Raw genomic sequence first — 13,879 nt, 5'->3', positions numbered from 1 at the left:
ACCTGAACATATGATCTGTGCTGCTGTTGGTGCAGGAGGACAGGAGGGAAATAGACTGGAAGCCATGGATGTGGAGAGTCTGGCTTCGAGATGGAGCTTGTTTACCTGCAGGTGGGGCTCCACTCCTGCACCCTGTTGAGTCCCCCGCCTGGCTGTGGTACGAAGAGCTACCCTGCATACCCTCACCCAGTAGTGGAGTAGGCCGAGGCAGCCAGTATGGGGTCCGGCGAGTGACATGCATCATCGAAGGTGCTTATTATTTTGATGAAACACAACACATTTCTTTCAGCCCGTAAAATCAAAGATGTGCAAAAAGGCTGTTTTCAGGGTGTAAAACGCCCCTTGTTTCCCTGTGGTAGTGCATAGCTATTATGCCTCTGGAGCCTTTGTGCATTTTTCAGGTGTGAGTGACACGAGGCTGACTGGGTGGCCTTGGCATCTTGTTTCTTTACAGAAAAAGGAGGAGACAGGGCTTCTTCCCGATTCCCTATAAAAACCAGTTTTTCTTTGAAGACCTACCTTTCCCACTAGTACCTAATACCAATTATGTCTTTCCAGAGATGGTGAGCTGCTTCTGGTAGGATTTCTTGGAAACCTTGTCTTAATAACCTGATCATCCTGGTGTGATAAGAATATACGAATGGGAGGCCAGTGTGGACAGTAATAGGGCCGAGAGGCTTCATCTCCCCATAGAAAGTATAAGACACAGACAGTATAGCTGAGATGATGAGGACCTGGACTGTAGCGGGTCGTGGGAAAGGAGAGAAGGTGGAGTTGGGAGAGCAGGTGGGAGGTGGGACACATCCAGAAGGGACTGGGTTTCATCACCAGTAACTGCCATGAGTCTAACTTAGTTATCTGGTTGGATAGGGATGCATTTACTGAACTGGGGACCCAGGAGGAGTTGGGAGTAATTTGAGGGAGAGAAGTAACTCCAGTTTAGCATCTTTTGACTCGGAGATGCCTGAGATGTCCCAAAGAGGACATTCCAGTTAACTTTCAGTTTCCTTTAGTTCTGCTTGCAAAATCAGACAGAAGCAACATCCTGTCAGAGGCTGTTCTTCCCCTTTGGTCCCTCTGCTGGGCTTTCTCCAGCCCCTTGCCCTCAGGCAAGAGAGGAGCCAGCAGTGCAGTCTGCCAGGGGCTCCAGGGGCAGGCTCTTAACACAGCAGGGCCCTTCGGCTGTTCCACAGCAGGGCCCTTCAGATGTTCTGTAACTGACAACCCCAGGCCCACTGCCTGCCAGCATCTGTTCACAGAGACACGGCATCACAAACTCTCCGGACTGGAAGGGACGTTGGAGGTCACTCACTCCAGCTTTGGGGATGGCATTTTCAGACTGTTCTAATAACTCAAGACTTACTCCTTCTTTTGTGCGGAAGACTGTTTCTTCTGACTTCCTCTTAATATGCTGTCAGGTCTCCTTCCTAAGGAGAAGCATGCTGGGCCTCGTTTTTGTGGATCTAGCAGCGAGAGACATGACGAAGCCAGATTTGGGAACACAAGTTCTTTTTGTCCTTCACACTACAGCTACGAGAATGGTCTCCATGGTTACAGCAGCTTCTCAGAAATGTCTGGATTTTTCATTTTCTGTATTTCTCTAAATATCTAATTTATGAATAATCTGCTTAGGTGAACCCTGGAAAGTTTCTGCATGTATATGAATATCAAGAAATACATATTTATATACATTCAAAATAAAAGTAGGCTGATAGGCATTTTTGGTAAATTTTTTTCTCCCACTATAAAAATAAATTAGGATTGACTTTAAAATTTTCAAGTTAAACAAGATTCAATGAAAGAAACAGTGTCTTCATGTTCTTCAAAGGCATGTGAGCCATAGAGTGGCTGAAGCTAACCTAATTATGTTTTCTTTAATGTGAAATAGCTATTTACCCGACATTCCATTTGCATTTCACCGTCACATTCAACTGGCTGGGACATTGATTTTTTTCTAAGGCTTCCTTTGAACATGAAAGTGTTTTTCCTGTTTCTCTCCACTCCCCACCTTGTGAGATCCATGATAAGAATGAATCAATAATTACATTGTTGGATAAAAATGAATATAAATTTTATTGAAAAACAACACCAGCAACAACGTGGGGAAAGCATACTTAACAGCCACCGGCCCACACAACTCAATGCACACATTATGAGAAGTAATCACCTCTTTCAATTGCTGACTACTTACTCCAAATGAAAAGAAATTATAGACCTAAGATAAACCGAGGTGGGCTATAGAGGCACACCATCTTTGAAAATTTTGCCAATAGCAAATGATGTAGTGATGCTGTTAACTCTCTGTTTGCTGCAGACAGACCAGGATATCTCAGGAATTAATTGGTTTCGAGAAGAGAAAACCCACTCCTTCTAGTGAACATGGCATCTAAAACCTCAGACGACTGGGAAAACTTTTCTCCTTTTCAAGTCCTTTGAGAAGAGGATTTCACAAACTTTCTTGGCAACTCGTTCCTCCTGCTTAACAACAGGAAATAGTTCTTTATGTCTAGCCGAAATCCTTCATGCTTCAGTTAGTCTATTTATTTCCTTTTAATCTCAGCAGGCAGTGAGGAGGCTGTCCTGGTAGGACAATGTAACATATGGGGAACTCACAATGATCATAATCGGATTGAAAATGGAGTCCAGCTGAGCTGGTGGCACTTCTGAAACAAGCTGGAGAGAAGTGAACTGCAGTCATGGTGGTAGTGCCTCTGCCCACCACTCCTCCACCCTCGGTTCCCTTCTGCCCTGTGGCCTGGGGGCTGCCATCCCGAGAATTGCAAGCAGATACCCTCTGAGTTTTATCGGTTCCAATCCTTCATTGGTATAGTAATGAGTGTAGTCACAGCTGTTCCATCCAGTCCTACGTCCAGTGCTTCTGTTTCAAGAAGTGATTTCCAGGCAAAACCGTCCCATCACATCCCTTGTCTTTTCAACACACCAGGTTGCCCCCCAGGATGCCTTCACAGCTTGTGCGTGACAAAGATGTCCTCCGTGTACCCATGAGGAAGCGCTGAGAAGCCACGAGAAAGCACCTAGTGATTTTAACATAAACATTTCCACAGCATTTTCAAGTTCTGCGTAAAAAGCCGGGTGATAGAGCGGCCTCGCGGCGTATAGAGCCGGCAGCTCCGCACTTCGGACACCTGGGGGCGCCCGTGCCATTCCGCCGGCGACTGGGACTCGTCGCCCGGGAAACAAAGATGGGGATTTGAAGAAAAGCCTTCAAAATGCAACTCCGAATGTCTACCCTGAGCAGCATGCGTGTAAAAATTCATGAAGATTAGATTTCATTTCATGTATTTTTACTTCAGTGGAAAGAAATGCAGGTGATTTTCTGACTGCGCCTACAGCTGTCTTTACAAAGGGGGTGCTTGGTTAAATGAGAGGGAGGGGCTTGCCGATGCCCTGCGGTGCTTTGAGAGGCGGGGCCTCCCTCTCTGGTGCTGGGGACAGCTCCTATTTTGCTGGGTGGCATTCTCTGCATGCTCCAGGATGTATTGATTAATTATATTACATATCGAAAAGGTATGGGGTCTCCAGCAGGACTAGGCGAGGCAGCCAGCGCGGGGTCCAGTGAGTGACATGCGTCATCCAAGGCACTTATTATTTTGATGAAACAAACACATTTCTTTCAGCCCATAAAATCAGAGGTGTGCAAGAAGGCTGTTTTCAGGGTGTAAAACTCCCCTTGTTTCCCTGTGGTGGTGCATAGCTGTTATGCCTCCGGGGCCTTTGTGCATTTTTCAGGTGTAAGTGACACGAGGCTGGCTGAGTGGCCTCGGTGGCAGAGACTGCGGAGGGCGCAGGACCAGCCCAGGGCAGTTCAGTCCCCCAGGGGCGACACCCCTTGTGCTCGATGCCCCCGGTCTGTTGGGTGATGGGCACCTTTGTGAGCTGGCTCTGGGCTAGGCCACCCTGCTGGGTGGCAGTGGGGACTTTTAGGGGAGGGATCCCGTGGGATAATGAACAGAAGTGTCCGGAGCCTGGATCTTCAGTCAGGACCTGGGCAAGGGAGGCTGCTGCCACCTGGCAGTTTCCTCACCCTGTGCTCTGGATGGCCAGGCCCCCTTTGTTCACCTCTGTAGCCCAAGCATCTGGCACTTACCAAAGCACCCCATGGACATTTGTTGGATACAGGGATGTGAGGGTGAATGCCACAGAGGAAGCTGTGAGGGTCCCAGCTGGCCCTGGCTGTGGCTGAGCCTGGAGGCCTGAGGAGGGGCAGTGGGGAGAGGTACCAGGCAGTGCTGGCTCTCAGGGGTGGGGGGTACTGAGACAGCCAGGGGTCATGGAGCTGGAGAATCCAGGAGTTCGGCAGGGAGTGTGTCTGTGTGCCAGGATGGTTCTGCAGTAGCCATGTGGGGCCTCTCTCGCCTTTCCCTCTCATGTGCCCTCGCTGAAGCCAGCCTTTCCTCCGTTGCCATGGCAACGGCAGCCTGAGGCGCTGCTGAGGGCCAGCTGGGCAGCCGAGGCCTCTCAGTCTGGCCTGAGCAAGCAAGGGGCCCTCAGCTGTCCCCATGCAAGGTGAGACTGGAGGTGGGTATCTTCTCAGAGAAGGGATGAAAGGAGATGGGATGGGACGTTTGCTCTGAGACAGGCACAAAAGCTGCTCCCGTGCAGCTGGAAGTCTTCCCAGCCCTGGCTTTGCTGGTAGAGACGCTGGGGGCAGGCAGAGCCCTGTTAAGGTGTGAGTCTCCTCGGCATTGCCGCACTGCACTACTCACCTGATCTGCGGCCAGGTCCTTATTCACGGCTATCTGCAAGGCTCCCCAAGGGCCTGGCCAGCCTCTGGAGGCTCCCTGTGGAGGCGGGGCAGGGGCCTGAGACCCAGGCTCTGCGAGGGCCTGGAGGGCACTCCAGGCCTTAGACTGAACTAACTACCCTGTGCACTCCTCTCAGAGCAGAGCTGGAGGTCTTACACCCTCAGACACAGGCTGCAGCTCTGCCGACAGTGTCCCTCCCACCTGCACAGCCACAGCGGGCATGGGCTGCTCTTTGCTTTGGAGTCTCCTCACAACTTTCTGGTTGTCACATTCCTGACTATACTTAGGGATGGTGGAGATAATCAGCTTCCAGCCAGTTGTGGGTCAGCTAGATTCCTCACCACACCCTTTTACTAGGGCTCTCGAAGAACAAGAAGTAGCTAATGAAGAAGCAGCAGGATGCGGAAGATGATCAGGTCTGGGAGGAGAAAATAGTCCAAGATTCCCTGGGGGCCTGGAGCTGTCGAGAGGCATGGTGATGTTGCTTGAAAGGGGCTCTGTGATTCAAGGACAACTCAGCCTTGCAAATCATGTCCCCTTGGGCACGGAAGAGAATTCTCTAAGCATCATGTGAAAAGCTGTCAACCTGGGCAATATCCCTGCTTTCCCACATCAGCCCTACAACAACAACAACAACAGCAGCACTAACACGAGAAGGGGCATCTGGATGCAGGTGTACAGTTTACAATACCTTAGATTTACATAGCACCTTTTTCTTCTAAAGAGCCACTGCTTCTGTCCCCTCAGTCACAGCCACACCTGAGTGAAGCCTTCGGAACACAAAGATCACAGCTCCTGTTTCAGAGGAGGGACACTGAGGCAGAGGCCTAGAAGGGATTTCATGCAGACTCAGTGGTGTCCAGGGCTCCCTGCACTTCCCTTGAGCCCTCCCTGGGGAGGTCTGGCTTGGCCCTTTGGGAGGGTAAGACCGGGGCACAGGCCTCACTGGGCATTCACCTTGTATTTCAGGATGTAGGAGTAGAAGTTGTGGTTGGCATTCTCCAGCACCATGACATAGACTTCCTGGCAGCCAGCTGTGCTGCAGCTGCCCTCCCAGTAGCCCTCGTGGTTCAGGGTCAGGGGCCATGTGTCCTGCCCCTTTACCAGGACTTTGGCAATACCATGCAGCTTCAATTTGAATGGGATGTTCCGGTTGGCAGGAAGCACACCCGACAGAGGCTCCAGCAGCTCATTGTCCTGCCCCCAGTTGCCAAAGCTCTCAGGGAACATGGGCCAGTTCACCTTGGTGTTGGCACAGCATAGGAGGTAATTAAAGACGAAGATGTAGTTTCCTGGTTCCTGCCTCTTCTTGACAAAGATCTTGAGGGCAAACTTGCCGGCATGGGGCAGCTGGACTTTCAGCTCGGTCCGCTTCTCCCAGTGCAGCTGGAAGATGTAGCGCCGCTGTGTCTCCTCAGTGATGGGGCCATCATCCCCATGGAGGGAAGCCAGGACGTTAATGCCCTCCTCTACGCTGAAGCTGATGGAGCAGCGCCCATCGCTGGTGTGGATGATAGGGTCAGGGTGGGAGGGCTTCATGATGCCCATCTGCTCCGAGAACCAGCTGGGGCCCACGGGCTGGTGAAGCTCAGCAGGCAGCCGGACACCCATGTCCACATAATTGCACTTGAGCGTGTACTCCAGCACTGAGCTGTAGATGTCGGAGTTGCCCTTGGCAAAGATCTGCAGCTTGTGAGTGCCCATAGTTGGAGGGTACACCTCCAACTTCATCCCATTCTTCCTGAGGCTCAGCAGCCCATGCTCTTGCTTGCCGTTGAGCATGAACATGAACAGTGTTGGGGCGCAGCTCTCAATGGTGACCGTGGCCTTCCCGTTCACTGTGGAGAGAAAGTCGGGGTCAGCAGAGATGGGTCCAGCATGTGCTGACGTGCTGGTAAATGTTTAACAACTGTCTCCCTGGGAGAAAAATGTCTTGACTTATAGTGCTTGCCTATTTCCATGGTGTCAATACTTTCACCACAGTCCATTTCAAGCACCCAATATGACTTCACTGAGCGCGGCAGCAGCCAGTGGCAGTGCACCGCTGGAAGGGTTCCCTACTCCCTTCAGGTAGTTTTCTTTGAGATAAATGAAAGCTAAGGAGCCTCTAGAAAAATTTGTCCCCAGTGGTATGTGTGCATCCTGCCCATTTGATTCACATTAGATGAAGGTTGCCTGTGTCCAGAGAGGGTCATGGGGCAGGAGGGGCACCTTCTCCCCCAAGTATCAGGTCTAGCTTTCACCTTGCTCCCTCCAGCATCTATCTAAGTGTCAATACTGTCATGTCAACATATTGTCCTTAAAACTAGTGAGAATGGCTTCACTCCCTGAGACTGTGCACAGGAGGTTGGGGTGGGGCAGTTCCCTGATCCCCACCTCCCCCACCCCATGCTTCTCACATAAGTGTATCTTAGCCATGTTTCAGGAATGGGTCTTGAAAAGTCAGTGTGTGCACAGGAGGGTCTTTTGCAACCCCCACACTGCCACACACCACCATCCCCACCGCCGTCTCTCCCTTTGCTCTGCAGTTTCATCTTCATCTGTCCTGGTCATTGACTTTTCAGGGAGAATTGGTCAGTTCTCTAGTCTTTGTAGCCCATGAGGACCCACCTGCCTGGTCCTTCCTGGCTCCCAGGGCCACAGGGAGGGGCAGTGGCTTCTTAGAGCCTGGCCTTACTTCTCTCAGAAACTGGTCATCCGCTCCCAGCCCCAGCAACCTCCCCAGCCCTGTTCACAGTTGAGCGCAGAGGAAGGAGAGAGGCTGTCTGATCCACGTCACCAGGAACGTTCCCCTAGCTTGGGCTCTTGGTGGGGGAGGCAGGACACTGTGCCTGGGCTCTAGGATAACGGCCTGAATACACTTTCCATTGAATGTGCATTCCATGCCAACTCCCACCTCAGGAATGGGAGAAGCCCACACGGGCCAGCATGATGGGGAGGCTGCTTAGACAGCTCCTCTACCTTCTTCACGGCTGTTCTACCTCGAAAGCTGTCCCAGCCTTCTCAGATGCTGCCCACTCTGCACCTGCCCTGCACTCCCACATGTCCCCCCCACTGCCTCCGTTTCCTCTCTGCCCCTCAGCTTTCTGGCACCCCAGTGACTTCCCTCTGCCCCCACCCTCCAGTGACTTCCTAATAATGAGGCCCCTCAGACCTTGGAGGACCTAGGCTGCTGGCCTCCACGCCTTCCTCCGAGTCCTCTCCTCCCTTTGCAATCCCCACTCTTTGAGGCCTGGCCCTCATCCCACTCTCTGAGCACTGCTTAACCCCAATGCCATTGCTTCCCCTTCTGTTACACTGAAATCGTGTGACTCTTGGTGCTTGAGTGCTATTTTATTTGCCTACTTGCTTTCTCTACTGCCTTCAGCCACTGCATGCCACATCTGTCCCATGGTAACCTCCAAAGGAAAGTGACCAAGATCAACAGACTTGTTATCTCCTCTTGGTGAAAACCCCCCTCTCCCCTCACTTCTGAACTAGCTTAGTGGGCAGAAGCTACCTCAGCTCCTCACTGCGCATGGCCCCTGTCCTGTTCCATCTCACAACTGGCTGTGAGTCCTGCACAGTGAGGCCCAGATCCCCCTGCGATTCACTTTTGATTGTGGAGCACCACCCAGCACCCCACAGAGCAGCCCCAGGGCTCCTTTGAAAATGTTTGCCTGGCTACTCCCGGGCTCATGGCAGAGCCCTGAAGCTGGAGACCCATGCGGAGACCTGTCTCTTCCTGCCTCGCCAGTATCAAGCACTCTCGTAGATCCTCCAAGGCCACACCCTTCATGCCTCAGGGTCTTCCCACCCACTCCTCCCTCCCCACCACTTCCCCCAAACCTGGATAAGGCCTCGTGGTAATGTCCCGATGGCAAAGCAGCCCACCCGGACCCTTCAGCTGAGGCTGAGTTCCCTGGCAAGCTCTCTCCTAGCCCTGGCTCTCCTTCAGAGAACGTTCCACTGCTGTAATTCATCACGTGAGCACTTCTGTGTAGTGTCTGAACTCCTTGCCGGGCTGTGGGCTCGGTGGCGAAGGGGCCAGCCTGCTTCATTTCCTGCCATGTCTTAGTGCCTGGTTGCGGTGTCTCACCCAGAGGGTTCTTGCCAAAGGTGTGTTGAATGACTGGGAAGACTTGAAATAAAGGACTGGTCACCCCTGCAGACCTCTGTGGGAGCCTACGGGCTCTTCCAGTCCCTCCGCCTCCTCCACCTCTCCTTTCCCCTCTGCGGCGCTCTCCTGGAGCCCGGCAGCTTTCCACCCCCTTATCTAGGTGCCCTCTTCCTTCCCTTCCCTTCTGCTCACCTCAGTTTCCCTACTTTGCTTCCTTCCCCTCACCACTCTTAACTAGGTACCACAAAGAAATACTCTGTAAATATGTATCAGATATATGGAATCATATTTAGGTTTAGATTTCTATAAATTAAAGAATCTGGTGTTTATATTTTTATGTCTCTTAAAAAGGCAAACTCCACTCAATGGCATCAGTTTGGTATTGCTTTGACCTGGTCAGTTCTTTCCGATGGTTCAATGGCCTATGATACATTGAACGAGCCCTCCATCTATTGTAAGTGCAGGAAATGGATTCCCAAAGTGAGCAACTTCAGGCTGTTATTTTAGCCGCAGGAGCTGCCAGGTATTCGGAGATGGAAGAGTATGCAAGAGTTCAGCAACCTGGCAAAGGAAGCTATTGTGTGGTGGAAGGGACAAGTCAGTTGGAACTAACTTGGGGGCACCTGTGCTTCCGGCTGCCCCATTGCCCTGCAGTGTGGGTGGGAGCTCCCCAGGGGCTCTGGGCCACCCACAGGCACTTTGTGCTAATAGTCAGTGTGATCTCAGACCTCCTGTCCTGGGTGGATGGCGTCCCCAGTGGCAGAGACAGTGCCGCCAGGCAGTCCTTTGCTGAGGTATGGGAGGCTGGGCTGACCTGACTTACAGGGCTCTGCAGTGTGCCCAGGCTGTGTGCCCAGCACTGGATCAGGTGCCAAGGCCTTGGAGAGGCATAAGAGACAATCTTCCAGAGAAGGCCCTGCATTTTTGTGACCAGTTCTGGCCCCCTCAAGGTAGCCCCCATATGCCTCAGAGTATGCAAACATACTCAGCTGCTATGGCTCCATGGTGAGGGTTGGGGGAGCAAATGTCAGCCCAGGCCAGCCATGGGAGATGGCTAAGCTGGGTATCCTATACTGCCCCAGGAGAGTGGGCTGGAAACCGCTGGGTCCCGCCTCCAGAAGGGAGGGGTACTGAGCCAGACAGAGGTCTGGAGCCTGGCCCTCATCTAGGGGTGCCTGAGTTTGGAGGCTGGGGGCTTACTGTGTCCCCTCTTCTCCTCTGCTGCCTAAAACATGTCCATCTCTGTCTAGCTATTATGCCTGTTCTCTTCTCCCAAGACCCAGCTCAGAGGCCACCTCCCTAAGGAAGTCTGCCCCAAGTCTCTGTCTTGGGTGGGACTGCCCCTACCTGTCCTGGGAGACCCCTGCTGCTCCCCACCCTTGCTGGTTGGACCACCAACACCCAGATTGCAGCTCTGCTGAGGCCATGTATTCTCTCCCGCAGGAGTTGGGGAAGAGAACACAGCAGGCCAGTAGCTTCTGTTGGGCACCTGAGCCCAGAAGCTATGTGTAGTGGGGGTGATGCAGTCCTCTACCCTGCTCTGTGAGCTGAGAGAGACTCACCCAGCTAGGAACCACTCAGCCCTGGCTTCTGTGACAGGCCAGGCTGTGTGTCCAGCCCTCAAGTTCTAGGAAACCTTCAGCCTTCAGACACATCCCTTTCTGGGTTTATGCTAGTGTGAGTGAGCTTCTGTCCCTGCTGATGTGGCCTCTGGCCCTTCCCTGCCCTGATGGCCTGGGCTGCCTCAGCAGCCCCCACACATCCACATGCACACACAAGCTTTGTGCTAAGCTCACAGGCCATGCTCCTGGAAGGGCATGCCCTGAAAGCACAGTCTCAGGCGGGCTCCTGGAGGACAGTGCGAAATGCTCCATCCCTGCTGCTAGCGCACAGGCACCTGCTCCAGGCTCACCTGTTCTGATCATGGAAGTCTCCGGGTGGGCACTCAGCATCCCTTTGTTGTAGAATTCACTCTTGTGATACATGTTGTTCTCAAACTGCCTCAGAGATTGAGGAGGTTTTAGCAGCTGCCAGTTCTTGTTGTCTGGGAAGTGGTCCTCGATGAACAGTGCAGGATGGGTGAGGAAGTAGAACTCATTGTAGCTGGAGCAGAGACAAACTGGTTAGCAGCCAGCTCTGTGTAGAGGAGGCAGGGGCCCAACACACCCACCGGAGCGGTCCTGTGGACATCCTGGATGGGAAGAGGTGCCATCTCCAACTTTAACATGGGCACTGGAGACTCCTCCTCAGTGGATGCTTCCAGAAATTGTAGCCAAGGCAGGGTCTGAGGTCGCTTCTAAGGGAAGCCACAGTGCCCTCAGTGCCCTAGGGTGTCGTGGGGAAAATGGACTCCCTCATGCTCAAAGACAATCCAAAGTTCAAAGGGGGCAAAGGCATAGCCTGTGGAACACGCAGTGGGGTTGTGGGAAGACAGGGAGACAGAGCGCTTGAATTCACTGCCTCCATCTACCACAGCCTGTTTCTGTGCTGTGCAGCTGTGCTGGTGGGGACCTTTTGTGGCTCTCCAGGACTGACTGGAGTGCTGACTCTCCGGGTGTCAGTAATGGGGATCAAGAGAAGAACAGGGAGGCCCTTCCTGAGACGGGGGAGGCTTTGCTCTGCCTAAGAGGAGCAGTGTTGAGAATAACAGTGGTAAAGAGGGCATCTGTGAGTGCGTGAGCCCTGCGTGTAGGATGTGTGTGCACATGGCTTGTATTTGTCCCATGTGTGGGAGTGTCAAGATTTAAGCTGCAAAAATCAGACAGAGCACACTCATGTTTCTGAATAAAAAGGGATCTGAGCTGCTGATAGCATCATGATCCATGAAGAATATTGTATGTAGCCTCAGGTTAAGGCCAGGGTTGGCCAGAGCCCCAGAGGATAGAAATGCTCCAGTCCCCTGCACCCCAGCTGCCCTGCCCCACTGTGCCTCACAGTGACCCTGCACCGCCAATAGCATCCCTTCCCCCAAAACCACAGCCCTTTCCTCAGAAATGTGATACATTCTCACTCAGACCAGAGAGGAAAAGGAGCCTGGTGTCTGGGCAAAGTAGTAAGAGAACATTCTGGCATTTGTGCCTGGTAATGCGGTCAATGGCCAAAGTCTGGAAGGGAACCTGCCAACAGCTAAAGAAGGCTATTAGCCCTGCCTTTCCTCACATGTGACCTGGGGGCAAACGCTCCAGGCTTTCAGTGCTTTGGTGGAGGGAGTTATAGGGAGTCAGAGGGGGGTGTTTGTCAGTGGAGGGTGAGGTGACAAAAGGGTGTGGGTCCTCACAATTGGCCCGGAGCCAGCCCACTTCAGAGCCGGGGAGGGGTGGGCGTGGGGCCTCCTGGCTCTCCTTCCTCTCCCGCTTGGCTTTCTCCACCTGCTGCTTCATGCAACCCGGCGCCTCCTCCACTTCCACCTGCTAGACGCCCAGCAGAACTGGGGCAAGTACTTACAGGAAGGTGAATTTGGAGGTGGTGGTGTCCACCAGGCCGCTGCCCCAGGTGCTGTCCACCAGGTGCCATCTTCCCTCCAGGTACACAGCATTCCAGGCATGGTCAAACTCCCCCGAGAAACTCTGCCCTGTCTGGTAGCCGAAGCCCTTGGAGTAGCCAGGCACGGTTATACACTGCACTCCGGCGATCCTGGGGGCAGGACAAGGGGTCTGAGAGGGGGATCCTGCCGCGACTTGCCTCCAAGTCTGTCCATGGTCTCAGGTTTCAGGCATGTTTGCTGCCCATCAGTCCTCCCTGCCTATCCTTTTTCTTGCTTCTTGTACTCACATATAAACAGCCTTGAGGACTTTTATCTCTGCGCATGGGGGACAGGGAGATACAGTGCTGGCTGGTCCTGTCGGTACAGACTGGCTGCAGTCTCCGTTGTCTGCTCCTCCTCTGAGACCAACACCATTCAGATCAATTCTGAAATGTTCATCCCTAGAGCCTGCTCGACACGCTCCTCAAGCAGCTCTTCAGCAGGAAAAAATGGGGGCAAGCGTGAGGTTGGCTTCAAGAAAATAGGAGCCGGGGAAATGACAATGTTCCTGCAACAAAACCTACATGCAAGGGGTGAGCACAGCTGCTGGGAGAACCAGGGCACTCTGGACATGTGACTGACGCGATGGGTCTCGTGACACACGTGAGATGTTGGGGGATTGCTGGTTGTGAGGGTACAGAAGACAAGCCCTACTCCGCTGCTATTCCTCCCAAGGAAGCCTGCACGGGAACCCAGGGGCAGGCGGTGGGTGTCTCCAGTCCTGGCCCAGGGAGGACTGGCCAGCTGCCAGCTTGCTCAGGTCTTACTGGTGGGCCTGTCCTTTGTGAATGGTGCAAGAGCCATCATGGTGCATTCAGGTCATTTGCTGACTGCCTGCCCTGACCACAATTCTGGAGTCTTCTGTGGCCGTCCTGAGGGGAACGGAAACACTGACCAGTCAACCTGAGCTTTGGGGTCCTTTTGACATTGTGCTCCCCACTGCTCACGGCAGAGATGGCACCGCTTTCTGGGAACCTGGATGGGAAGATGGGCATGGGTCATCTCTGGGGACGACATAAAACTAGACATTTGGAGCTGAAACCCTGAGGCCCAGGCCTGGGCTGTGGGCACCAGCCCAAGGCCAAAGCAAGACCCCAGGTATCCTTTCATGGCCAGTTGGTCTTGCTCCTCAGCAGCCCTGCTCCCCCGAGGACAGCCAAGGGGGGATACTGTGCAGACAATTTCACTGGTAGTCTGACTTAGGGACATCCCATGCTAGCCCTTCTCCGGCCTTTGTGTAAATTAGAAAAGGTGCCCCTTCCTCAAGACATTTTCCTTGCACTCATGGAAAATTGGTGTAATAGATACACAACCTGCGAAACCGAGGATGTGCTTGATGCCCCTTTGATGGGGCTCCTTTGAGCACCACGCAGGCTGCTCAGTCCCAACTCAGTGCTGACCCTGTGCTCTACTCTGCTGAGCTGAGTCTGCAGACCAGGGTGTTGGTGGTGCCTGTTTCAGTGAGATGGGCCCATGGGGGTGGGGCCCTTC

General features: G+C 53.2%; 2 protein-coding genes across 6 annotated transcripts in view; one reads left to right on the top strand and one right to left on the bottom strand.

Annotated features, from left to right (window-relative positions):
- CEP63 (centrosomal protein 63) overlaps positions 1-13,879 on the top strand; it is a 177,774-nt gene that overhangs the window by 117,862 nt on the left and 46,033 nt on the right. The gene's annotated exons all lie outside the window — the stretch shown is intronic.
- Positions 2,050-13,879, bottom strand: part of KY (kyphoscoliosis peptidase) — a 50,492-nt gene continuing 38,662 nt past the window's right edge. For all 4 annotated transcript variants that reach the window (XM_031663751.1, XM_003895082.5, XM_009201687.4 and 1 more), the window contains 3 exons: positions 12,310-12,498; positions 10,778-10,968; positions 2,050-6,604 (listed from right to left, as the gene is read on the bottom strand). In XM_031663751.1, coding sequence (XP_031519611.1) covers positions 5,709-6,604; positions 10,778-10,968; positions 12,310-12,498 — 1,276 coding nt within the window. In that variant the 3' untranslated portion in view covers positions 2,050-5,708. The remainder of the gene's footprint in view (positions 6,605-10,777; positions 10,969-12,309; positions 12,499-13,879) is intronic.

This window comes from Papio anubis, chromosome 2, assembly GCF_008728515.1.
Source record: "Papio anubis isolate 15944 chromosome 2, Panubis1.0, whole genome shotgun sequence".
NCBI lineage: Eukaryota > Metazoa > Chordata > Mammalia > Primates > Cercopithecidae > Papio > Papio anubis.
This window is presented reverse-complemented; position numbering and strand designations above follow the sequence as displayed.